Source organism: Phacochoerus africanus, chromosome 8, assembly GCF_016906955.1.
Source record: "Phacochoerus africanus isolate WHEZ1 chromosome 8, ROS_Pafr_v1, whole genome shotgun sequence".
Classification (NCBI taxonomy): Eukaryota; Metazoa; Chordata; class Mammalia; order Artiodactyla; family Suidae; genus Phacochoerus; species Phacochoerus africanus.
Genome location: NC_062551.1, coordinates 27,269,870 through 27,297,184, shown reverse-complemented (window position 1 = coordinate 27,297,184; position 27,315 = coordinate 27,269,870). Strand labels below are relative to the sequence as shown.

The 27,315-nt window shown below is 39.7% G+C and overlaps 1 protein-coding gene across 6 annotated transcripts in view; it reads left to right on the top strand.

Moving 5' to 3' along the window:
- The window catches only part of TERB1 (telomere repeat binding bouquet formation protein 1), a 60,566-nt gene extending 36,812 nt beyond the window's left edge, over positions 1–23,754 (top strand). Inside the window, exons 12-19 of one of the 6 annotated variants that reach the window (XM_047792637.1) lie at positions 1,090–1,247; positions 11,808–12,157; positions 13,876–13,940; positions 14,824–14,919; positions 18,303–18,452; positions 18,759–18,824; positions 22,999–23,036; positions 23,371–23,436. In XM_047792637.1, the coding sequence (XP_047648593.1) occupies positions 1,090–1,247; positions 11,808–12,157; positions 13,876–13,940; positions 14,824–14,919; positions 18,303–18,452; positions 18,759–18,824; positions 22,999–23,036 (923 nt within the window). In that variant the 3' untranslated portion in view covers positions 23,371–23,436. Of the gene's footprint in view, positions 1–1,089; positions 1,248–11,807; positions 12,158–13,875; positions 13,941–14,823; positions 14,920–18,302; positions 18,453–18,758; positions 18,825–22,998 lie in introns of all 6 variants that reach the window. The other 5 variants (XM_047792634.1, XM_047792633.1, XM_047792636.1 and 2 more) reach the window with 5 other exon arrangements.
- Positions 23,755–27,315: the final 3,561 nt, after the last annotated feature.

Below are 27,315 nucleotides of genomic sequence, written 5' to 3'. Positions count from 1 at the left end.
AAAAGACAAAAAAAAAGTTAATGAGGGGAAATTTATACCTGTTTTAATGAACCAAGCCTCTTTAGCTCCCAGGCTCTTCTTACATTTGAAAATCAGATTATGTAATTTGGACATGACAACTGGAGTATTACTTGTATGTAGAAAATTTATATGGAAGAGACCAACAGTATAGATAATTTACTTATTTAATACAGTGTGGACAGATTTAGTTGTAGTACTTAAATTTGAGGGCTGCAAGTGACTTAAGATTAAATTGTGTAAAGGACGTTCATTTGTTTATTTTTAAAATGTCTCTTATTTGCCAGGTACTGTGCTAGGCATTAGGGATATGGTGATAAGAAACAACAGTCTGTTTGCTCATAGAGCTTAGTTTAATTAGAGAAATGGTAATTGAATAATATAAAAAATGAATGTTATTATAAATTAACATAAGGGTTAAGAATGGATGGAGCACAGATCTTCACGTATAACAGAGAACTGTGGCCTAGACTTGGAGCAGAAAATGCTTTGGGAGGAAGTGATTCTTCAGCTGAGATCCAAAAGTAGAATTAATTAGGTGAAAAGAAGGGAGTTTGTTATGGTCTAGTGTGTCAGGCATGAGCAACAGTGAGGCACAAATGTCCTGTGGAGCGGAAGGAACCTAGTGCATTGAAGGAATCGACACTGGACCATAGAGGAAGTGGCCATGAAAAGGAATTTGGTCTTTGGAAAGAAAAACTGCTGCCACAATATGTGAAAAGAGAATTTAAAGAATTATAGGAAGGAACCACTTTATGAAACATTTTTAAAAAACCTACTTTAAAACCAGTATCCATAAGCCTGAGGATTTTTATGTGCCTGGCATAACATATTTTCATACTATTCTTTTCCTATAACTCTGAAGTGTAAAGTCTAATTTATGACTCTTTGGGTCCTTCCTCTCTGCCAAGCACTGCTTTCCACTTATTTTCAGTACCACTTAGGCAGTTTGGATGAGAAAAATTTGAAGAAGGGGGTATGGGCCATGTGTTTGTCCTTATTTAAAGTGTTAAAATAACATTACATTTCTAGTAATAGATAAACTCACTATTTTTTTCCCACATTACAAAGCTGAGAAATTATCTCTAAGTCTAGGAGAATATTCTTTTGATGAAGATAAAGAACAATTAAAGAACATAAATATGAAGGAAAAGAATCTTGAAGATTACTGGAAGAAAGCAAAGGAAATTCTACACAGAATAGACCAACTTGAAAGAGAAGGAGATGAGGTTGGCTTCTTTGTTTTAAAGAATAGAGAACTTTTTTCAAATATTTTTTAACAGAAGATGTTAGAGGATGAAATATTTTTCTTGCTGAGTTATTTTCTTATTTTAATGATTTTAAATTTAAAATTCAATAGTAATACTTCAGGAATCATCCTTGAACATGGAGAAAAATATTTTTAAAAAGTGGAAATGATGGGAGTTCCTGATGACTAAGATCCATGAGGGTGTGGGTTTGATCCCTGGCCTTGCTCAGTGGGTTAAGGATCCGGCGTTGCCGTGAGCTGTGGTGTAGGTCATAGATGTGGCTCTGATCTGGCATTGCTGTGGCTCTGATGTAGGCCGGCGGCTGTAGCTCCGATTGGACCCCTATGCTGGGAACACCCATATGCTGCGGGTATATGGTCCTAAAACAAACAAACAAAAAACAACAACAAAAAAGGTGAAATGATGAATGAAAAAAATAAATGGAAGATATAGCCAGGAGATCTAACATCTGTATAATAAGGTTTCGAGAAAGAGAAAGAATGGAGAAGTAATCATCTCTCTCTATATATCTATATATATACACACATACATACATGTATACTGTATACACACACACACATTTATACACACATATATGCAGTTGACCCTTGAACAACAGGTGTTTGAACTGCTTGAATCCACTCATACCTGCATTTTTTTCAATGAATATGCGCTACAATACTACATAGTCTCAGACTGATTGACTCAGCAGGTGTGGAACAGTGGATATGGAGGGCTGACTAAAGTATATGTGGATTTTCGACTGCCTCACTGTCGTTCAAAGGTCAACTGTGTGTGTGTTTATATATATATATATACACATACACACATTTCTATATTTTACTATGTATGTACACTTTGTATCTTTGTGCATGTATTTTATTGCATATACTGTACACCTTTTTTGTGCATGCATTTTAATTAAAAAAATTTTTTTAATGATTTTTATTTTTTCCATCATAGCTGGTTTACAGTGTTCTGTCAACTTTCACTGTACAGCAAGGTGACCCAGTCAAACATACACATATACATTCTTTTTCTCACATTATCATGCTCCATCATAAGTGACTAGATATAGTTCCCAGTGCTATACAATAGGATCTTGTTGCTTATCCATTCCAAAGGCAATAGTTTGCATCTATTAACCCCAAATTCCCAGTCCATCCCACTCCCTCCCCCTCTCCCTTGGCAATGACAAGTCTGTTCGCCAAGTCCATGTACATGCATTTTTAAAAATAAAACAGTGTCCCAACTTAGTATAGTAATTTTATCCTTGTAAAAGACTGAGTAGTAGTCAATATCATAGATTACCATAATTGATTTAAGTAGTCTTTTATTAATGGACATTTTAAAAATACTCAGTTTATCACCAGTGTAGTCAACTCTAAATACCCTGCCACATATGTAGTTGTAATAGTTTTATTGAGATATAAATCCCATTCCATACAATTGACCCAAAGTATACATTTCATTGGTTTTTAGTATACTCACAGAATTGTGTACCCATTACTACAATCAATTTTAGAACATTTTTATCACCCCAAAAAAGAAACTGCATACCATTTAGCATTCACCCTCCCTATTCCCTATTCATCCTCCCCCCAAGCGTAGGCAACCACTGATCTATTTTTTGTCTCCCTATATTTGCCTATTCTAGACTTTTTTTTTCCCCCACACCCATGGCATGTGTAAGTTCCCAGACCAGGGATCAAACCCACGCCATGGCAGTAACCAGAGCCACAGCAGTGACAGCGCTGGATCCTTAACCCAGAACCACAATAGGAACTCCTAGATTTTTTTATATAAATTGAATCATATAATATATGGTCTTTTGTGACTAACTTCTTTCACTTAACCTGTTTTTAAGCTTCAGCCATATTGTAGTATGTATGGGTACTTTTTTTTTTGTCTTTTTGCCATTTCTAGGGCCGTTCCCACAGCATATGGAGTTCCCAGGCTAGAGGTCTAATCGGAGCTGTAGCCGCCAGCCTACGCCAGAGCCACAGTAACTTGGGATCCGAGCCATGTCTGCAACCTACACCACAGCTCACGGCAACGCTGGATCCTTAACCCACTGAGCAAGGCCAGGGACCGAACCCGCAACCTCATGGTTCCTAGTCGGATTCGTTAACCACTGAGCTACAACGGGAACTCCTTCATTCCTTTTTTTAGAAATGGTTTTATTGAGATGTAACTCTCATAGCATTGCCCATTTAAAGTATACATTTCAGGAAGTTATGCTGTGACACACTGGGTTAATGATCCAGCTTGTCTCTCTGTAGGTCCCAGTTTAATCACCAGCCCGGCGCAGTGGATTAAGGATCCAGCATTGCTGCAGCTGTGGTGTGGGTCACACCTCTGGCTTGGATTTGATCCCTGGCCTGGGAACTTCCATATGCCTTGGGGGTGGCCGAAAAAGATAAAAAAATAGATAAATAAAATATACAATTCAGTAGTTTTTAGTATTTTCACAGGTATGTGCAATTATCACCATAGCCAATTTTACAATATTTTTTCTTTTCTTTTTTTTTTTTTTTTTTTTTGTCTTTTTGCTATTTCTTTGGGCCGCTCCCGCGGCATATGGAGGTTCCCAGGCTAGGGGTCGAATTGGAGCTGTAGCCACTGGCCTACGCCAGAGCCACAGCAACACGGGATCCGAGCCGCGTCTGCAACCTACACTACAGGTCACGGCAACGCCGGATGGTTAACCCACTGAGCAAGGGCAGGGACCGAACCCACAACCTCATGGTTCCTAGTCGGATTCGTTAACCACTGCACCATGATGGGAACTCCTACAATATTTTTTCCTTCAAAAAAAAACTGTACCTTTTAGCTGTTTCCCTGAACCCCCACCTCCACCCCCACAGCCCTGACTCCCAGACATAAGCAACCACCAGTCTTCTTTCTAACTCTATAGATTTGCTTTTTGTGGGTATTTCATAAGAATGGAATCATGTAATATGTGGTCTTCTTTGACTTGCTTCTTTCACTTAGCATGTTTTCAAGGCTCATTCATGTTTTTGCATGTTTCAGTACTTCATTCCTTTTCGGCCAAATAGTTTTCCATTGTATATATACTACACTTTGCTTTTCCCTTTATCAGCTGATGGACGTATTCTTTTACTTGTAACCTATGTCTTTATAGTTAGCATGGGTTTTGTACAGACAGCATATCATTTGATCTTTTTAAATCCTGTCTGACAATTTCTGCTTTTTTTGCCTTAAAGTTGATTTACAATGTTGTGATAATTTTTAATGTATAGCAAAGTGACTCAGTTTATATATATATATATATATATATATATATATACACACATTCTTTTTCATACTCTTTTCCTTCATGAGCTATCCCAGGAGATTAGACATAGTTCCCTGTCCTATACAGTAGGACCTGATTGTTAATTTCTGCTTTTTAATTGATGTGATCACTCCATTTACATTTAATGTAATTACTGATATGTTTGGGTTTAAGTCTACCATATTGCTGTTTGTTTCATATTTGTCCCATTTGTTCTTTGTTCCTTTTTCCCTACTTTCTTGCCTTCTCTTTTATAATTTTAAAATATTATATCTCGGGAGTTCCCGTCGTGGCGCAGTGGTTAACGAATCCGACTAGGAACCATGAGGTTGTGGGTTCGGTCCCTGCCCTTGCTCAGTGGGTTAACGACCCAGCGTTGCCGTGAGCTGTGGTGTAGGTTGCAGATGCGGCTCGGATCCCAAGTTGCTGTGGCTCTGGCGGAGGCTGGCGGCTGCAGCTCCGATTCGACCCCTACCCTGGGAACCTCCATATGCCGCAGGAGCGGCCCAAAGAAATAGCAAAAAAGACAAAATAAATAAATAAATAAATAAAATAAAATATTATATCTCATCTTAGATTACTGGCCAAACATTCTTGGTTTTTTTAGTGATTGCTTTAAGGTTCATATATATATCTTTAATGTATCATAGTCTATATTTAAATAATATTATTCCTCTTATGTAATATTGTAAGGTCTTTGCAATGGTATGCTTACATTTGCATTTGTTCTTTGTGTTATTGCCATTTTACTGCTACATTTGTTATAAACTGCCTAGTAATGTTATTGTTTTTGCTTTAAACAGTTGTCTTTTTTCCAAAAAATATATACATTTTTTTGTCTTTATAGAGCCGCACCCACAGCATATGGAGGTTCCCAGGCTAGGGATCAAATCAGAGCTCAGCTGCTGGCCTACACCACAGCCACAGCCATGCCAGATCCAAGCCGCATCCATGACCTGCACCACAGTTCATGGCAATGCTGGATCCTTAACCCACTGATTGAGGCCAGGGATTGAACCTGCTTCCTCACAGATGCTAGTCAGATTCATTTCTGCTGAGCCATGACAAGAACTCCCCCCAAATATTTTTTATTAAAATAATATTTACACACAATGATAATTACACATTTTAAGCATACAGTTTGGAGTTATGATGATGTTATATCATTGTGTAACTATCAGGAGAATCAAGATATAGAACAATTCACTCACCTTAAAATGTTTCCCTATGCTCTTTGTAGACAGTCCCATTTCCCAACCTCAGGCCCAGGTGATCACTTACCTACTTTCTGTCACTAGTTTCTGTTTCTATAATTTCACATAAATGGAATGTTATGTTATGTAATCTTTGTTTTGTTTATTTCACTTAATATGTAATATTTTTGAGATTTACCATTTATTAATTTAATAAATCAATGTATTAATATTTTAATATTAATATTTTATACCTGTATTTTAATATTTTGTTCCTTTTATTGCTGAGTAATATTCCATAGTATAACCACACCACAGCTTGTTTATCCATTCACCAATTGATAGATATTGGATTGCTTCTAAATCTCAGCTACAGTGAATAATGTTTTGTGAACATTGGCATACATTTCTTTGCCTGAAGTGTACATTTTCATTTCTTTTGGATAAATACCTAGGAGTGGAATCAATAGGCATTTATAATTTAAAGAAATTATGATAGTTCCCATCGTGGCTCAGCGGAAACAAATCTGACTAGCATCCGTGAGGATGCAGGTTGGATCCCTGGCCTCGCTCAGTGGGTTAAGCATCTGGCATTGCCATGAGCTGTGGTGTAGGTCACAGACGTGGCTCAGATATGACATTGCTGTAGCATAGGCCGGCAGCAGTAGTTCCGATTCAACTCCTAGGCTGGGAACCTCCATATGCCGCCAGCGTGGCCCTAAAAAGACAAAAATAAAGAAATTATGAACCTCTTTTAACATTTCTTACAGTACAAATCTGCCTTCACTTGCCACCACTCAAAACACCAAAAGAAGGAAAAATCCTTTCTTTCTCTTCCAGCTTTGTATTGCCCCTCTAGCACATTCTGATGGCAGAGCCTAACATCAAACTAGCCCTAGAATAGTGGTTTGTAGGGTCCAGTTTCAGTTTACAATGCAGGACAAAGAAGGATAGAATTGGAGTTGAGGAGCAATAAATTAATAACCAGTACATCCTTTATGTCGTGTACACAACTGTTACCCTGGGATACTCCTTTACCGTCATCTTATTCTCTCTCTGTCTTTCCTAGTTAGAGTCCCAGTTTCCTGGATCCTATGTTATTCTCTCTTTTGGTTTAGTCTCCCATTCTGATGGAGTACATTCTTCTGTAGCTTTCTGAGAAATAGTATATAGGATGTAAAATCTTTGAAGCCTTGAAAATATGAAAATTATTTTACCTTCAGAATTAATTGATAGTTTGGCTGGACAAAATATTCTAGATTGGAAAGCATCTTGCCTCAGTATATTAAACATGTTACTCCCCAGTCTTGTAGTTTCCAGTGTTGGTCTTGAGGTCCAAAGCCATTCTAATCCTTTGGTGCGACTTATGTTCTCCCTTTGGAAGCTCATATAATTTTCCAGTGAGTTGTCTTTGGTATCAGTCTCTTTTCATTCATTGTGTTGTATACTTAGACACTTTCAATCTGTCAACATGTGTCTTTCAGTTATGACAAAGTTTATAGCATTATGCTGTTAAGCTATGATGATTGCTTCCCTGTTTTCTCTTTCCTCTTTTTTTTTATCTTTTTTTTTGCTTTTCAGGGCCACACCCATGGCATATGGAGATTCCCAGGCTACCTACACCACAGCTCATGGCGATGCCTGATCCTTAACCCACTGAGCAAGGCCAGGAGTCAAACCTGTGTCATTATGGATGCTAGTCAGATTCATTAATCACTGAGCCATGATGGGAACTCCTCTTTCCTCTTTTTCTAAAACCCTATTATTTATTTGTTGAACTTATTCATGGAATTAAGACTTCACTGGGCATTTTTCTCTTAAATATATCAATGATAATTCTCATTTTCCCCCTGGTTTTCCCAAGGAGTTTATTTGGGCAAACCTAAGAACAAGGAGCCCCCACATCTGAAAGATGCTGGGCCTCTTGGTGGTGATGTGTGGCTTGTGCTGATGATGCAGGACCCAATGGGTAGTGGGAACTTTATCTTGGGGTTGTGGAAATGCTTGACTGCTGGTTGATGGGGCTTGCCATATGTGATCTCCTCGACCTTCACAATCTGGACTGAGTGGGCTGAGGTGTCATGCTGAGCACCCATGTCTTAGTAGCACTGGGTGAGGGTGCCTGCTCTGGTCAAGTCCCAGTACTCCTGATACATGTTGTGGGTGCTCTGTGCAAGTCATAGCACAGCCGGATGTCAAAGTTCTTCATCTGTGGGGGAGATTTCTCGAACACGCATCTAAAATAGGCAGTTTTCCCCCAAGACTTCATCTTCTTTAGCTGAGACACAAAGTACCAGAAGTGGGACTTGGCAACAACACAATTACGGTGCAGAGATTCACATGCGATAGAGGGGTGGTGAGCGGCACTCAGGGGTAGGCAGGTAGTGCTTCACCACCTTATACTCTAGCATCTAGCCTTCATGGCACTCCATCTGTGCTCCTTTACACCACCCATGAAAAGGCACAGTTCTTGTTTCATTCTTATAATTTGTAAATTGAAGACTAGTTGATATAATTCTCATTTTTCTTGTAATTTAAAAAAAATTTTTTTCTTTCTTTTTTTTTTTGTCCTTTTGCCTTTTTCTAGGGCCGCTCCTGTGGCATATGGAGATTCCTAGGCTAGGGGTCTAATCAGAGCTGCAGCCATCAGCCTACGCCAGAGCCACAGCAACGCGGGATCCAAGCCACGTCTGCAACCTACACCACAGCTCACGGCAACCCGCCAGATCCCCAACCCCCTGAGCAAGGCCAGGGATCGAACCTGCAACTTCATGGTTCCTAGTCGGATTTGTTAACCACTGAGCCACAACGGGAACTCCTAATTTTAAAAAAAAAAATTTTTTTTTTTTGTCTTTTTGCTATTTCTTGGGCCGCTCCCGCGGCATATGGAGGTTCCCAGGCTAGGGGTCGAATCGGAGCTGTAGCCACCGGCCTACGCCAGAGCCACAGCAACGTGGGATCCAAACCGAGTCTGCAACCTACACCACAGCTCACGGCAACGCCGGATCGTTAACCCACTGAGCAGGGGCAGGGATCGAACCCGAAACCTCATGGTTCCTAGTCGGATTCGTTAACCACTGCGCCACGACGGGAACTCCTAAAAATTTTTTTGACCATAGCATGCAGCAGCTTGATGTGGGATCTCAGTTCACAGACCAGGGATTGAGCCTGGGCTGCAGTGGTAAAACCCCAAATCCTAACCACTAGACCACCAGGGAACTCCCCAATACTCACTTTTAGTTGGTTTTTTTTTTCCCCTACTCTGTATTTCATCTTTCTCCTCTGAGGTGTTTTTTGATTGTTGTTTATTTTAGTTTCTTGGCCTCTAGCTTTCTTCAGATTTCTGGTGTTCTTTGATTGCTACTAATATGTAAGAATCATATGCTAAAAGCCTTCCTGGAATTTTATTTTATTTTATTTGGTTTTTAGGGCTTCCCCTGTGGCATATGGAAGTTCCCAGGCTAGGGATCGAATCATAGCTGCAGCTGCCAGCTTACACCACAGCCACATGGAATCTAAGCCATGTCTGTGAACTACGCTATAGCTCAGTGGATCCTTAACCCACTGAGTAAGACCAGGGATAGAACCTGCATGCATCCTCATAGATACTAGTCAGTTTTGTTACCCACTGAGTCACAACGGGAAGACCCTTTCCTGGAAAATTTTTGGCTGTGAATTCTTGTTCAATTAATTAGTGGGTTATTTTTTGGAGAACCTCTAATATCTAATCTCCTGCCTAGAAATTGACAACAAGGATTCTGGAATCAAAATGGGGGCAGGGGGGGAGTTCCTGCTGTGTCAAAGTGGGTTAAGAACCTGACTGCTGCAGCTCTGGTGGCTGCAGAGGCATGGGTTTGACCCTTGGCCTGGCGCAGTGGGTTGAAGGATCTGGCATTGCCACAGCTGCAGTGTAGGTCACAGTTGTGGTTCAGATTCAGTTGCTGGCACAGGAACTTCCATATGCTGCAGGTGCAGCCATTTAAAAGAAATAAATGGGGCAGAGAGCTTGGAAGTCTTAGTATTCAGTATGTAAATATCTTCTTAGTCTTTGTTTCTTGACAGTATTCTGGCTTTACCTTTGCTTAGTGTTCTCCAGTGTAAATACTCTGTTTTATCCCCTCCAGAGATTAATCTTGTGATCTTGGTGGGGGAGAAGGCCTTTTGATGTCAGTCAGCTGCCTGCAAAGTGGGTGTATTTGGGGATCAGATCTAGTAACCCAGCTACTTCTTAAACTCATCCAGTCTTCCTGTTTTTAACCCCACCTTCACTATACCTCCAATTCCTAAGTCTTTTGAAAGTTTGGCAGCATATTTTAGGTCATTTCTTGGCTTTTCCCATTGTCAGCTTTTAAGTCTGCTTTATCAACTTCAACTTTGTCAAGTTCACTAGGTAGACTGTCATTCACATATCTACTTTCCAGTTTTGGCAATTTTGTGCCCTTTATTTCATTTTTCCTTGTGGGTTTAGGCTGTTTGTTTGTTTTGCTACACCTGCAGCACATGGAAGTTCCTGGACCATCGATCAAATTAAGCCACAGCTGTAACCTATGCCACAACTGCAGCAATGCCAGATCCTTAACCAACTGTAATGGGCTGGGATCGAACCTGTGCCTCCATGGCAACCCAAGCCACTGCAGAGACAATACTGGATCCTTAACCCATTGCACCACAGTGAGCACTCCTATGCCTTTTTAAAAACTGTTGTTCTAATTATGTTCTAATTTTTTTGGAACTACTAAAAATAAATATGGATGTTAAAGTCATCATCTTTGTGTGGAAGCCCTATTTTACAGTTGCACAGTATTCCACTGGTGGATATGCTAGTTTCCTTTCTGATGAACATTCAGGTTATTTCTAATTTTTAGCTATTACAAACCACACTGTAGTTACCGTTGACATTTGACACATAAAAATATATCTAGAGGATTTTTTAAAAGATACACACAGTTTTTATTATGAAAGATATTGTCAAATCGTTTCTCCATAGATTGTGCCATTTTACATTCCCACTCATGATGTTCAAGAATGTTTCCTTACACCCTTTTGATTTTTGCCAGTGTCATAAATGAAGAAAGATATCTCAATGTGGCTTTAATGTTTATTTCTCTTGTTAAAGTGAGATGGAGCATTTGTCATACATGTAAGAACTATTTATATTTCCGTTCCTGTGAACTCTTCGTCTCATTTGCCTATGTTTCTATCCTGTAATCGCTCTTTTTCATACTTCATTGTAAGAGTTTTTTATAAATGTTATTAGAAAAATTATGTTATATCCTGAGGTATGATTTATACATATTCCTTTCAGCTGTTTTGATTATCATTTGATTTTGCTTCTGGTCCTTTTTTCCCCGAGTTTCCCTGTCTGCCCCCCCATATTGTTATTGGTCTCTAGCAGAATTTTTAAAAATTTTTTGTGTGGTATAGTATGTTTTTTCTCTTATGATTTACTGATTTTGTGTAAACTTGGAGAGATGTTCCATTGAGAATATTAAAATATCATCATTTCTTTTAAAACATGTCATTTCATTTTTTTATATTTCAATATTTAGTTAATTTTGACTTTATTTTTGTATAAATTGTGAGATATAGATTTAGGTTTTTTTTCTTTTTAGGGCCATATCTGTGGCATATGGAAGTTCCCAGGCTAGGGGTCAAACCAGAGCTGCAGCTGCAGGCCTACACCACAGTCACAGCAGCACAGGATCTGAGCCATGTCTGCACTGCACACCACAGCTAACAGCAGTGCTGGATCCTTAGCCCACTGAGCGAGGCCAGGGATTGAACCCACATTCTCATGTATACTAGTTGGGTTTATAACCTGCCGAGCCACAGTGGAAACTCCCTTGGTTTATCTTTTGAATGGCTATCCAGTTGTCCCCAGATCATTGAATGAATATACTCTCCTTTCTTGCTAATGTAAACTACATCTTTAATTATGTATAGTCTATTGACAATCATAAACTTCTGCATTATTTAAAGAGTGTGTAAGTTAGATTAAAAAGCAAATGATTATTTTGAAATTATTTACTTTTTATTTTTACATTATAGGAAAAAATGCAAAGAGAAAAATATAAGGATAATGTTTCCTCTATGAACATAAATATTCAAAATACGTTGAAACACCTCCATGCAGATAGAAGTGGTGGCGGTCCCAAAGCAGAAGATAAGGATAAAAGCCAGTCTAGAAAGCTTCAGGGTTATAAGTGCCATGAAGTCATGTCTAAAGCATGTACAAATGATGATCAAATGAAGACCCTATTAAAGAGTGCAAATCCTGTTAATGCTTGTTATAGGGAGAGTGGGCAAAATAAGACCTTATGTAAAGCTATTTCAAGCTGCAATCAAAATTCCCATGAAGGACCAACTTCTGAAAAAAAGAATTTTGTTTCTCAATCCAGGTATAGTTTAATAATTGTTCCTAACTTTACTTATTCAGCCTGTATTTTTTTGTGTGCAGTACAGTGTGCCACACTGTTGAGCACGGGGGTTTAGAAATGGTAAAACATGGTTTTGGGAGGAGCCTAATGTAGGAAATGTTGGGAAAGGAGTTTGGATGGGCCAGAATGGGCCAGTTCGTCTAGCGCCTTGCATGTAATACTGAAGATTTTCTGTTTTAACTCATAAGGTGTAGGGAGCCTTTGACCATTTTAAATTGAGGGACACGATCAGATTTGAATTTTAGAACGGATACTCAGAAAAGGTAAATTGACCCTCTATGCCTGAAATAACAATGCACGTATTGATAATCCATCAGCAGTGTAACAAAAGCCAGTTTGTAAGTTTAATTTGATAAAAGAGAGTAAGATGTGATGAAAATCCGGCTTAGGCTTGCCTTTTCATTTGTTCCCTGTACCTGACCTCCAGTACATGTCCTTTCTCCCTCACCAGTAGCCTGTGCAGCTGCATTTGGGATTGTAGCTTTTCTTCTCTGCTCTTCTGATAGTTCTGGGCTAAGAGGGAAACTGAAGAGGATGCTGTTAGGTTCTGGGAAGATTTCAGAGTAAACCAAGTATTAGAAAAATGGATTACATCACCACACCCCCTTTTTCCTTTTCAAAAATATTCTTTTTTTTTTTTTTTTACTTTTTAGGGCCACATCCATGGCATATGGAAGTTCCCAGGCAAGGGGTTGAATCAGAGCTGTAGCCACTGGCCTACGCCATAGCCACAGCTACACCAGATCCAAGCCAAGTGTGCAGCCTATACCACAGCTCACAGCAATGCCGGATCCTTAACCCACTGAGTGAGGTGAGGGATCAAACCTAAGTCATCATGGATACTAGTCAGATTCATTTCCTCTGAACCATGATGGGAACTCCTTCGAAACCATTCTTGATGTTAAAATTTTTTTTTTTTTCTTTTCTAAGGCTGCTCCTGCAGCATATGGAGGTTCCCAGGCTAGGGGTCTAATTGGAGCTGTAGCCGCCGGCCACAGCCACAGCCACAGCAACGCAGGATCTGAGTCTCGACTGCAAGCTACACCACAGCTCATGGCAACGCCAGATCCTTAACCCACTGAGCAAGGTCAGGGATTGAACCCGCAATCTCATGGTTCCTAGCTGGGTTTGTTAACCACTGAGCCATGACGGGAACTCTCTTGATGTTAATTTTAACTCAGTAATGTGGAATTAGGAAGTAGTGAGATAAGCTCTTGGGCCAGCCTTCTTGCCCTCTAGCCCACTGAATTTGTCCTCTTTTTTGCTCTCATCCCTTCCTATTTTCCTTTTTTGTAACTTTTTCTTCCATGTACTGGTGGTATCAGTATTATTGCCCTCTGGAGTCTTGTTTAACGCCACTTTTTTTTTTTTAAGTTGAAGTATAGTTGATTTACAATGTTTCTGGTATATACCAAATTGATTCAGTAATATCTACACACACACACACACAGTATGTCCTTGTTGTTATATTTATTTTATTTATAGCATTAATTCTACTTTTAGAAACAAGGCTGTAACCATTGCATACCATACTTTGGCAGAATTTGGTAGATTTTGGTAGATCCTGGCTTAGCTCCTTCTGCCTGCCAAACACCAGAATCACACCACTGCTTACAGAAACATTTGCTTATATACCAAACAATGTTTACTTTAGTAATCTAGTGTCAATTTTCTTTTAGTGACCATATTTTTAAACATCCAACTCCTACTGCCAAGAACACAAAACAGCAGCTACCAGTTACAGGTATGACTAAAAATGTTTCTTCTTTGATTTTTCAACAAAACATATTTAGGTAGTTAATTTAGTTAAAAAGGTACATTGGTATATATGTCCTCTAACATATAAGCCATGTCTTTGACTCTCTTTCAGGTATAAATGCCTCAGTTGTCTTCTTTTTTTGTTGCGGTTTTTCGGTTGGTTTTTTTTGTTGTTTTTTGTTTTTTGTTTTTTTTTTTGCTTTTTAGGGCTACACCCATGGCATGTGGAGGTTCCCAGACTACGGGTCTCATCAGAGCTACAGCTGCCAGCCACAGCAACGCCAGATCCAAGCCATGTCTGCGACCTACACCACAGCTCATGGCAGCTCCGGAGCTTTAACCCACTGAGCAAGGCCAGGGATTGAGCTCGAAACCTCCTGGTTCCTAGTCGGATTCGCTTCCACTGCGCCATGACGGGAGCTCCGCCTCAGTCATCTTTTATTGATATCCAGAGCCTTTCTGTTTATCTATTGAAGATAACTGAATGTATAGTACTGTGCTAAAGTTTATGGAAATCATCGGAGTTCCCGTCATGGTTCAGTAGTTAGCGAATCCAACTAGGAACCATAAGGTTGCAGGTTCGATCCCTGGCCTTGCTCAGTGGGTTAAGGATCCGGCGTTGCTGTGAGCTGTAGTGTAGGTTGCAGACACTGCTCGGATCCCATGTTGCTGTGGCTCTGGCGTAGGCCGGTGGCTACAGCTCTGATTAGACCTCTAGCCTAGGAACCTCTATATGCTTCGGGAGCAGCCCAAGAAATGGCAAAAAGAAAAAAAAAAGTTTATGGAAATCATGAGGATTAATTAATCCTTTAAATGTCAGGTCCTTTTCACTAATCAAAAATAACTTGTATTTTGCAATTTTTCCCCAGATCCATTTATGCTATGTTCAGATATAATAAATAAAGAAGTCATCAGTTTTCTAGAGACAGATAATTGTTCCCAAAAGTTGAAGTATAGATGTTCAGGTAAATATTTTTTTTATTGTAGTTGTTTCATAACTAAAGCTTTATATGGTATTAGTTAACTAGATTTTTTTGTTGTTGTTGTTTTTTTAGGGCCACCCTTGTGGTATATGGAAGTTCCCAGGCTAGGGGTCAAACTGGAGCTGCAGCTGCCACAGCCACAGCAGTGCAGGATCGTAGCCGTGTCTGCAGCATACACCACAGCTCACAGCAATGCTGGATCCTTAACCCCCTGAGCAAGGCATATACTGGTCACATTGGTTACCACTGAGCCATGATGGGGACTCCTAGAATTTGTAATAGTTCTACCTGCGTGATTTAAACTTCATTTCCTTTGGAGAAATAATAATATGAGCTATCATGAAACATTCAAATTAATATATTCATTATGTTTATAATAAATATATGTTTCTAGTGTTCTATGTCCCATTATTTATTTTTTTTCAGGGCCCACAGTGATTATTCCATCAATTTTTCTCCTTCATATTCTAGTATTTCCTCTTTGTTTATTCTTACTTTTGCACTCTGCACTTTTCTGGAACAAATTGAGGCTATTCCTCTTTAGGCTCAAAATATTACTGTCCTAATATCTTAAGTGAAGAGTGTACCTCTTTTACTGTAAAACTGGTAAATAGCTGTAATTCCAAATCCCATCTCAGAGTTCCTATCGTGGTTCAGCAGTAACGAACCCGAGTAGTATCCACAAGGACATGGGTTCAGTCCCTGGCCTTGCTCAGTGAGTTAAACATCCAGCATTGCTGTCAGCTGTGGTGTAGGTTGAAGACATGGTTCACATCTCAAGTTTCTGTGGCTGTGCTGTGATTTGACCCCTAGCCTGGAAACTTCCATATGCCATGGGGGCAGCCCTAAAAAGCAAAAAAAAAAAAAAAATTACAAAAATTAAATAAAAGCAAATTCCATCTCTTTCCCCCCTCTTTTTTTTTTTTTTTGTCTTTTTGTCCTTTTTAGGGCCGCACCCATGGCATATGGAGGTTCCCAGGCTAGGGGTCTAATTGGAGACGTTGCTGCCGGCCTATGCCAGAGCCAGTTCCGACCCACATCTGCTACCTACACCACAGCTCACGGCAACGCTGGATCCTTAACCCACTGAGCAAGGCCAGGGGTTGAACCCACAACCTCATGGTTCCTAGTCGGATTTGTTTCTGCTGCACCATGATGGGAACTCCTTCCTCCCCATTTTAATCTTTGTGTAGGCTTTCTCCTTTCTATTCATTAACTCCTTTTGTCTCACCTTGTACTATGTTCAAATATCATATTTAAAAAAAAATTTGTGATTTGCTATCCCTCCAAGTATTCACCTATTCATTCTTCCACCATCTATTACCAGATTGCTGCTCTTGCTTTTCTCTTTCAGCATATTCATTCCCTTCTAAGTACCTGCAATCTGGCATATTCTATTGCCTTTCTACCAAATTTAATCTTTCCTGAAGCCTCTTTTTTTACCCCCAAACTAATGACTTTTAAAAAATTCTTGTCCTCTTTATTATCTCTTTACTGTTGACTATCATTCCTTGAAATCCTCTCTCAGTAGTTTAAAGCCACAGATCCCAACTGTCCACCCAGGCTCCATGGGGCTCTGCAGTGAACTCACAAGGCCACCACTACACAATATTTTAAGTTACAAAATAGTCAACATCTTTCAGAGACCACATGAACTATCCTTTTTGATGATGTCATGTCTTTGTGGAACTGGGTTTTCAGTGGTTGTTGTGATTTTTGAAAAGCAAGCACCATGTGAAAATCAGTATGGAGAAGGAAGTGAAAGTGTTGATGTCCAGTTTGATTCCAGGTTTTGTACCCAGTTGTTGCACACATACCATTAGGAAGTAATTGTAATCAATAAGAATGAAATACAAATATATACATAAAATTACGGTCTGTTAGTTTTTCAAATAACTGCTAAGTTTTTAGAACATAAATACTTACTGTTTTGGACCTAACAGAACAATTGGTATTTCTTTTGGCCTAAGGGTGCATAAAGAAATCACCAAGATCTTAAGGATGCCAAAGAGTAAGAAATTTTGGGAACCTCTAGTCAAAAGTATTCCCACCCCAAAAAAAATTCCAGTTGGCAGAGTGGATGCTTTATAATTGTTAACTCCCTTTCATCCCTTAGTCTACTTGAGATGTTTCCTAGTTCCTTTGCTCCCTCAGTGACCATTTACTTCACAGACACTTAGGGCGTGCTTATTCTGTGGATGGCACTGGGATCAAAGATAAATAGAACTCAGTCCTCACTACAAGAAGTCTACAGTCAGAGTTCCTGCTGTTGCTCAGTGGTTAACGAATCCGACTAGGAACCATGAGGTTTTGGGTTCGATCCCTGGCCTCACTCAGTGGGTTAAGGATCCGGCGTTGCCATGAGCTGTGGTGTAGGTCGCAGATGCGGCTAGGATCCTGCATTGATGTGGCTCTGGTGGAGGCCAGTGGCTGCAGCTCCGATTAGACCCCTACCCTGGGAACCTCCATGTGCCGTGGATGCAGCTCTAGAAAAGACCAAAAAAAAACCTGTCTTTTTTAGGGCCACACCTACAGCATGTGGAAGTTCTTGGGCTAGGGGCTGAATTGGAGCTGAAGCTGAAGCCTACACTCCAGCCACAGCAACACAGGATCCAGGCCACATCTCAACTTAAATCACAGCTTTTGGCAATGCTGGATCTTCAACCCACTAAGTGGGGCCAGGGATCAAACCTGCATCTTCATGGATATTAGTCAGATTCTTAATCCACTGAGCCACAACAGGAATGCCAAAACATTTTTTTAAAAATGATGACTGGGCATGAGTAACTTCTTTTGGATATCTTTCCTGATGGTACTCCTGCTCAGAATCGGGCTAAGCTAGATGCTGCTTTTTGTATATCACTATTACTCTGTTCACACCTCTGTGGCGAATCTTATTTCACTGTATTGTATCTGTTGTCTTTATTACAGCATCACATGACTTTGAGTTTCTTTTTTTTTCTTTCTTTCTTTCTTTTTTTTTTTTTTTTGTATTTTTAGGGCCACACCCCAGCATATGGAAGTTTCCAGGTTAGGGGTCGAGTTGCAGCTGCAGCTGCCAGCCTACACCACAGCCACAGCAATCAATGTCAGATCCCAGCTACTTCTGTGACCCATGCAGCAACTCACGGCAATGCCAGATCCTTAACCTACCAAGCGAGGCCAGGGATCGAATCTGCATGCTCACAGATAGCAGTCAGGTTCGTTACCACTGAGCCACAACAGAAACTCCAACTTTGAGTTTTGTAACATATTTATAATTAAGTTCCTGATTTTACTTCATTTACCATCATTAAGATGTTTGCTTTCATAGATTTGTTATTATATATTTTGTAACATCTGTACATCACTTTGTTTTCTTTTAGGTTGTATAGCAATAGGAAAATCCCTGAATAGCCGAAATTTTAGCAAGGTCTTGCACTCTTGCCCATACCAATGTGATCGTCACAAAGTCATTGTGGAGGCTGAAGACAGATATAAAAGTGAACTAAGGAAATCACTTATCTGTAACAAAAGTAATTAATTCAGCAGCTTTAAAACTGTAATTATGACCATACCTTCTGAACTATGATCTAGAACATTAAGTATATTAAAAGCTAGAGGGTAAAATAACATTGAAAAGAAAATCTGTCTCTGAGCAATTGCGATTTAAGATGTTCCCAGGGAATAGATTTAGTCTGTGGTGGTTTAAATATTCTTTCTAATCCACCCACGGATTCCCATTAGAAGGGGGAAAAAAAGGAAATAGCATACTAGTGGGATTGATGTGATCTACTCAGATTGATACTCTAAGAAAGGTAAATGTTTTCCATATTTTTCAGAAATCCTGCTGACCCCACGTAGAAGACGGCAACTCACTAATGAATCTTCTACCCCTGGAGGAATAAGTGAATATATTTGATTTTTAAATAAACCTAAATTTCATATATTCCTAAAAAGGAAGAGAATAGCTGAATGACTGATCTCAGTTCCATCATTAATGGTTTCTAAATAACCCTTGGCTCTGATGAGAGTCATACTTCCTGAGAAAAGAGACTTCCCCCTTCCCTTCCTCATGTTGCTTGCTCACGCATTGCTTTCCAGCTGGGAAAGGAACAGGAGGAAACTAACATTTATCAAGAACCTACTAGGTGCTAGGTGTTTTACAGATATTATTTCCTTTAATTCATATAATAACATTGTAAAATAAGATATTTTTTCCCACTTTAATTTGTTTTCTTTTAGGTTGCAGAGCAGTAGGAAAATCCCAAATTAGCCAAAATTTGCCAGCGAATTGACAAGTGGCAGAGCTTAGATTCAAATGCAAGCTCATCTTTCTCCAGAAGCCCCTGTTCTATCCACAGATCTATTTTAAGAACAAAATTATTCTCCAATGCACAAGTGCTCCAGAAAGATTTTGCAGAAGATTTTGGTTCACATCTATAGTATTTCAAACAATCAAAATTAGAGACAAATAGTATGAAACTTAGAGCCTTGCATAAAAATCAAAACATTTCTTAGGAGTTCCCGTCGTGGCGCAGTGGTTAACGAATCCGACTAGGAACCATGAGGTTGTGGGTTCGGTCCCTGGCCTTGCTCAGTGGGTTAACGATCCGGCGTTGCCTTGAGCTGTGGTGTAGGCTGCAGACGCAGCTGGGATCCCGCGTTGCTGTGGCTCTGGCGTAGGCCGGTGGCTACAGCTCCGATTCAACCCCTAGCCTGGGAACCTCCATATGCCGTGGGAGCGGCCCAAGGAAACAGCAAAAAAGACCAAAAAAATAAAATAAAAAATACAAAAAACAAACAAACATTTCTTACACTATGAGTTAATTTACATGAGTTTTTATTTAACTATAGGGTTAACATTTAGGGTTTATCAACATTTCAAATTGATCACAAGACAAAGAACATCACATTACCATTTTCTTCTGTTTATATGGAATTAGTATCTGTAGAGTAAGAGTAAGCAATTGAGTACATTACTTGTCAAAGTAACCTAGAAATTAGAAACATCTATAGAGCCATTATGTTACTTATTGCAAAGACATTTGGGCCTGATTCATCCAGGAAACATTTTGCCACATAATTTTATTTGGCCATTTTCACTGCCAAAACCTTGAAAGAAATTTCAAGTTTACTTTTTGTAACTGGATCTTTTCCTAGGTTAAATTTCTGCATACAGGGAGATCCCACTGTGCCACAGCAGGGTAGGGAGCTGACATTGCCACAAGTGCGGTTCATATTTGATTCCTGTCCCAGGAACTTGCACATGCCACAGGTGTGGCCAAAAACAAAAAAATTTCTGCATACAAATTAAGATTAACTACAATACCAGTATAGGGTAGCCCACTTTTTGAAATAATATTTTCTGTAGAGACTGCTAGAAAATGGGTAATTTTTGTTGTTATTAGAATTCCTTAGCTAAAATCAAATTGTTAATAAATTGGCCTCCTTTTTTTCAAATTTGGAAGGCATCTTGAGGAGCTAGTAATTAAATTGGTCTTATATCTCTTTTACAAGCAGGTCAGGAATATTTAATATATTGCCTCTTTTTTTTTTTTTTTTTTTTTGCTTTTTAGGGCTGCCCCCGTGGCATGTGGAGGTTCCCAGGCTAAGGGTCTAATCAGGGCTACAGCTGCTGGCCTACACCACAGCCACAGCAACGCAGGATCCTAACTGAATCTTCGACCTACACCACAGCTCATGGCAATGCCAGATCCTTAACCCACTGAGCGAGGCCAGGGATCGAACCTGAAACCTCATGGTTCCTAATTTGATTTGCTTCTGCTGCACCAGGAGGAGAACTCCTATATTACCATTCTCCACCCCCTCCACGCCCCACGCCCCCCCGCCACCTTCACCTTTCATTTCGTTACATTCAAATTTGAGACTATTCTTTTGAGGAGGGACCACTGCAGCATCTAAGTATTTAAAGAACCTTAGGAACAAAGCTCTCTTTTAGGATGGATTGATATCTTGAGAGGGTTTGAAAAATAAGTCTCTGGAACTGAGCCTTCTTGCCTAGTTTTCCCTGTTTTTTTTTTTTTTTTTTTTTCCTAATGCCCTATCAGTATTAAGAAGAGAATTAAAGAAGCCACAGAAGGGAGCCTTGTGGTGTAGAGAGCTGTCTCCTTCTAGGCTGCCCACCACTCACTCTATTGTTGTAACTTTTGAAAACTTGAGCACAGATGTTAATTTAAGCATAAAAGTCAGGGAGATCGCAGCTGCAAAGAAAAAGTGGTGATTGGTGCTACATGAACAACCCCAGGACCCCAAATCCTGAATGTTATATAGTAAACTATCTGGTCCTTATTATAATGAGTTCAAAACATTTAGCAAGTGAAGTTGAAATCATCTGTTTTTGAGATAACCACAATTTTCCACTAGACTCAAAAGAAGTAACCTCACTGAGGCGTTCCCCTGTGGCAAGCAGGTTAAGCATTTGGTGTTGCCATTGCAGCGGCTTGGGCCACTGCTGTGGTACTGGGAACGTCCATGGGCCACAGGTGTTTGGCCAAAACAAAAACAAAAGGGAGTAACTTCACTGGTAAGTTTTAAAATAGTTTTTACCAGTAGTAACTTTTTTCTTTCAATAAATATTTATTGATCACCTACTATTTATTGTGTCACTGTTTTAGGCACTGGGGACACAATGATGAATAAAACAGACAAAAATCCCAGTCTTCATGGAGCTTGCATTCTAAGGAATACCATTAAGTAATAATGACATTATTTTAATTGATTTCTTAGCTGTCCGCTGTTAAGGTTTTTCTCTCCTACTTTAAAAGATCTGAACTGCAGCTCCTATCTTAGGAGAAATGGACTAACAGTCCTGACCTGCAAAGGCAAAATTTTCTAAGATTGTCCCAACACAAGGATTCCAGGTCCTATTAAGTAAATAGAAACACAAAGCCCCTCCTCATCAGCATCTACGTACAAGGATAGCATGCACTAACAATGAATTAAAAAGCTTAAAGGAGGAGTTCCTGTTGTGGTGCAGTGGAAACAAACCCAACTAGGAACCATGAGGTTGCAGGTTCAATCCCTGGCCTTGCTCAGTGTGTTAAGGATCCAGCGTTGCCATGAGCTGTGGTGTAGGTTGCAGACGAGGTTTGGATCCTTTGTGGCTGTGGCATAGGCTGTCAGCTGTAGCTCCATTGGACCCCTAGCCTGGGAACCTCCAAATGCCACAGGTGCGGCCCTAAAAAGCCAAAAAAAAAAAAAAAAAAAGGAAAGCCTAAAAAGCTATTTCGTGGTAATCATCACTAGAAAATATTTATGTTTACAGATAGCGGCAGTGCATTATTTCTGTTGTAGAAAGTATCCCTAAAAACCAGATAGTTAAAAACTTCCTTCCTCATTGTACAGCCTATTTTTAAAAATTTTAATTAAGGAGTTCCCGTCATGGTGCAGTGGTTAACGAATCCGACTAGGAACCATGAGGTTGCAGGTTCGATCCCTGCCCCTGCTCAGTGGGTTAACGATCCGGCGTTGCTGTGAGCTGTGGTGTAGGTTGCAGACGTGGCTCAGATCCTACGTTGCTGTGGCTCTGGTGCAGGCCATTGGCTACAGCTCTGATTAGACCCCTAGCCTGGGAACCTCCATATGCTGCAGGAGCGGCCCAAGAAATAGCAAAAAGACCCCCCAAAAAAATAAAATAAAAAAATTTTAATTAAGCAGAGCACCCATATAGGTGGTGAACATATTCTTTAAGGCAAATTTCAAAAAAATACCTTTTTTTTTTTTTTGCCTTTTTGCCTTTTCTAGGGCTGCTCCCGCAGCATATGGAGGTTCCCAGGCTAGGGGTCTAATCGGAGCTGTAGCCGCTGGCCTACACCTGAGCCACAGCAACGTGGGATCCGAGCCACATCTGCGACCTACACCACAACTCATGGCAATGCCAGATCCTTAACCTACTGAGCAAGGCCAGGGATCGAACCTGCATCCTCACGGTTCCTAGTCAGATTAGTTAACCACTGCGCCATGACGGGAACTCCAAAAATACCCCTATTCTTTAAAAAATATTAATCAAGCCTGATAATTAAAGTAACAAGTGTTGATATTCTTTTCTATTCTATGAAGTTATGGAGCCCTTTGGGAAGACTCTATCTGTAAGATAGGTAAGCTGTTTATTAACTGTCATCACAGGAATGTTGAGAGAATTAACAGTTGAATGTTGTAAAATTTTGTGTTTTCTTGAGTGAAGGATTTTGCAAATATTACAATAGGATTAAGTTACCTTATTGAAGAGATCACAGGGATAGCATCTAATGCTTAATCATAGGCACTCAGTTTTTTTAAAAATTGAAGGGGATTTCTATATGATGAGTAGCCAAGGCATGGAGCTTTCTTATTGTGTAGTCCATATCTTTAGCATAATTTAAGTACTTTTTTGCGTCTCAAGATTTTTTTCCAGCAAGTATTAATATATTCTTCAATTTTCATTAATTACAGAAAAAAGAAGAGCTCGTAAAAATTTTACAAAAGAAGAAGTAAATTACCTTTTCAGTGGAGTTAAGAAAATGGGAAATCACTGGAATTTAATTTTGTGGTCTTTCCCCTTTCAGCAAGGACGGAAAGCTGTGGACCTTGCTCACAAATACCACAAGCTGACCAAATGCCCCAAGTATGCGGCTCCTTGATTGGAAGAAGACTTGTCTGTTTTTAGTTTGAATACTGTATTTACTTAAAACACAATGTGTCGAAAATATAAAATGTAAAATATTCTTCTAAGATCTCATGAGACATGAAATTTGGCAATGGGGATACTGTTTTAATTACTTTTTGTGATGCTGTAGCTCATCAAACAATTAATAAAACATACATTTTCAGTGTGTAGATCAGTAGGACACAATTCCTTTATGAGATCAAATTTTTATTTAGAAATATGATTTTACTTTACTAAGCTCAAAGAATATAGGTCAGAGAAAAAAATAATCAGCTTTTAGACATTTTTTGACATCATATTGCAATGAATTCTATGTGAAACACTTGGATTTTCATATTCCTACCCAGTGGAAAGTCTCTCCCTGGAACTTAGATAGACAGACTCCCAAGATGTTCAGGTGAGGTTTCCACACACTAAATCAGTGTTTGACAGTTTGTTAATTAAAATGTTTCTTCTTATAAAAGCTAATTATGCAGTTACTTTGAATACTCCCAAATTATACGGTCAGGTTCACTTCTTTTTGGTGCATGTTTATTTGCTTCTGCTTTTTAAAACTTTAAAAGTTTTTTATTGTTTGTGTTTCAGTTTTCTTCTAGTCACCAAGCAAACTATTAGATCTCAAATTTCTATTTTTCTTACGCTTTTTGTACTTCATCACGATCCTCAAATGATGCTACCTCCTTCTCCATTATACTTAAAATGCTGTTGCTGTGGCAAATTGATCTAGTATCTGGGCCTGAAGGCTCACTTGTGCTCATGAACCTGTTGGCTCATTGCTTCATGTCATTCTTCAGTCCCAAAGGTATTCCCTGTAAGCAGGTATTCTTTGACTTTGTCAGGTCACGACTATGTCTACTTAGATAAAGCATAATTTTAATTAAATTTCTTTTTTTTTTTTTCCTGATCCACAATGAAAATTCCAGAGGGTCAATAGCAGGAAGTTTCCTATTTAAACCCCAAAGTTTCCTTTAGGCATAAGAATAATTTGTAATTAGGGAAATTCCTTGCAAAATTTAAAGTGTAAATGAATCTAGTCCATTATCTATCACTATTTCCTAAGCACTATGTGTATGATTTAAATGATCTGCTGAGTTATTTTGTTTTTTTAACTCAATGAATTTTATTACATTTATAGTTGTACAATGATCATCACAACCCAATTTTTAGCATTTCCATTCCAAACCCCCAGGCTATCTCCCCACCCTCAAGCTTTCTCCTTTGGAAACCACTGGTGGGTTATTTTGATTTTTACTTCTCAAGATGTCTGAATGTTTTTTTAGGTCAAAGGGCAAAACATTTTGTCTGTTGCCTCAGCCTTACTTGCTTAATTATTCAGAAGTTGTCTCTTACCATTGTTCAGATATGATTTAAACACTTTTCCACTTTAAGTGGGTCTTAGGCACCAATTCTTTTATTGATTGGAAATTATCTATGTAACAGAGAATCAAACACTGCTTAAAGGGAGTTCCCACTGTGGATCAGCAGGTTAAGGACTTGACGTAGTCTCCATGAGGATGTGGGTTCAATCCCTGGCCTCACTCAGTGGGTTAAGGATCCAGTGTTGCTGCAAGCTTCAGTGTAGGTCACAGATGCAGCTCAGATCTCGAGTTGCTTCGGCTATGGCGTAGGCCAGCAGCTGCAGCTCCAATTCCACCCCTAGCCCAGGAACTTCCATATGCCAGAGGTTTGATCGTAAAGGAAAAAACAAAAAGAAAATAAAGAATCACTGCTCACAGAAGCATCCCCAAGAGTATGACATACTGTAGCTTGGACACTGTTTCGTGTTAGTCACTGACACTATATTTAAAATAACCTATACTGCTTTCTGAAACATTTTTGAAGTTTTATATTAACGCTTGGCTGACTTTGGATTAACATGAGCTGCTTTTTTCCCCTCAAATGGAATTTGTTAATAAAATAAATACGTATCAAAAGGAAAGCCAACAAAAGAATGATCATGTATTAGAGGACTGTCTGGCTTTAGGAACTTAGACTTGGCCAAATCAACAGGAAATTAAAAAAAAAATTGTAATAATGTCAGACGTGCTGCAGGGTGTGGCCCTAAAAAGAAATAAAAAAAGAAAGAAAGAAAGAAAAAAGATCTATGGAGCTGGAGCTGACCTTAGTTATAGTTCCCTGCTAGAGATGTGAAACTGCTGTCCAACAATCTTAACTTTGGTGGCTGTCTTTAGTTTTGCATGTATCCTTAGAAAACTAGAATTTACCACTTCACAGGGTGATAACTGATGGACAGTTCTTTATGCTAAAATGAAATGTACCTTTTGGAGCACCTTCTGCAGAACCATAAAAATTGAATGGATCTCTTTTGCACATACCAGCCCTTGAGAGAATTAAAGGTAGGAGTCTATCAGAGTTCCTGCTGTGGCACAGTGGAAATGAATCCGACTTGTAACCATGAGGTTGTGGGTCCAATCCCTGGCCTCAATCAGTGGATTAAGGATCTGGCATTGCCATGAGCTGTGGTGTAGGTCGAAGATGCAGCTTGGATCTGGCGTTGCTGTGGTTGTGATGTAGGCCAGCAGCTGCAGCCCTGATTAGACCCCTAGCCTGGGAATCTCCATATGCTGCAGGTGCGGCCCTAAAAAGCAAAAAAAAAAAAAGTCTATTACTTTCCCCTCTACATCCTTTATCCTTCATGCTGATGAACCCCCAACTCCTACTTCCTGCTTCAGCTGAACAGTATCAGTTCCTCTTAGGAGCTTAGTCACTGACCACTGGACACCTTTTTGTTTATAAACTGTGTCCAGAAAGAAATGTGGCTTCACTGGCAGAGTAGGGGGATCAGCTTCTTTTCTAGGCCCAAAGACATTTTATGGACCTTACATAAGATGCTTTTTGACATTCTGCATGACCATCTCTTTGATTATAGTTGACATAGACTTAGGAATTAATTTATCTTGTTCTTACACATTTATTTTTAACACCACTACAGGACTTCTGTGGTCATTGTTATTTTCATCTTGTTAGATTTAGTCTGTACTCAGTTTGTCATCCAGTATGTGAGGGCTTCTTTCCTGCTTCAGGTCATCCACAACTTGTATGAGTGTGCTGCTGCATTCTCATCTAAGACACTGATGGCACTCTAAATTGGCTGGGCCAGGGGAGGAGATGGGGGCAGGCTTCCTCTGGTTGTCCCTGCTCATTAGCCCATGCTGGGCCTGGTCTTTTTTCTTTTCTTTTCTTTTTTGCTGTTTACAACCACACCCTTGGCATATGGAGTTCCCCAGGCTAAAGATCTAATCAGAGCCACAGCTGCCGGCCACAGCCACACAGGATCCAAGCCGAGTCTGCAACCTACACCAGTGCTCATGGCAATGCTGGATCCTTTACCCACTGATAAAGGCCAGGGATGGAACCTGCAACCTCATGGTTACTATGTCAGATTCGTTTCTCCTGCGCCACCACAGGAACTCCTGGGCCTGGTCTTTAACAAGCCTCAGTATTATCATTCAGCCTATATTTCACGTTCTTGTTTATGCTGCCCATTGGCAAATGCCCTGTTGAAATCTGCACGTGCTATGTCTGCAGTATCCTCCTCTCTGGCATTCCTGCAAAAACAAAACCGTGTAAATCTGGTGCTATCTTTTTCCATTTCAAACTGGTCACATTAGAGAACTAGGGCAGATGAAGTTCGCTGGCCTGTAGTTTTCAACTCCATTTTATGTCCTGTGAAAATTAGGATACTTGCTTGCCTTTTTATGAGGTACACT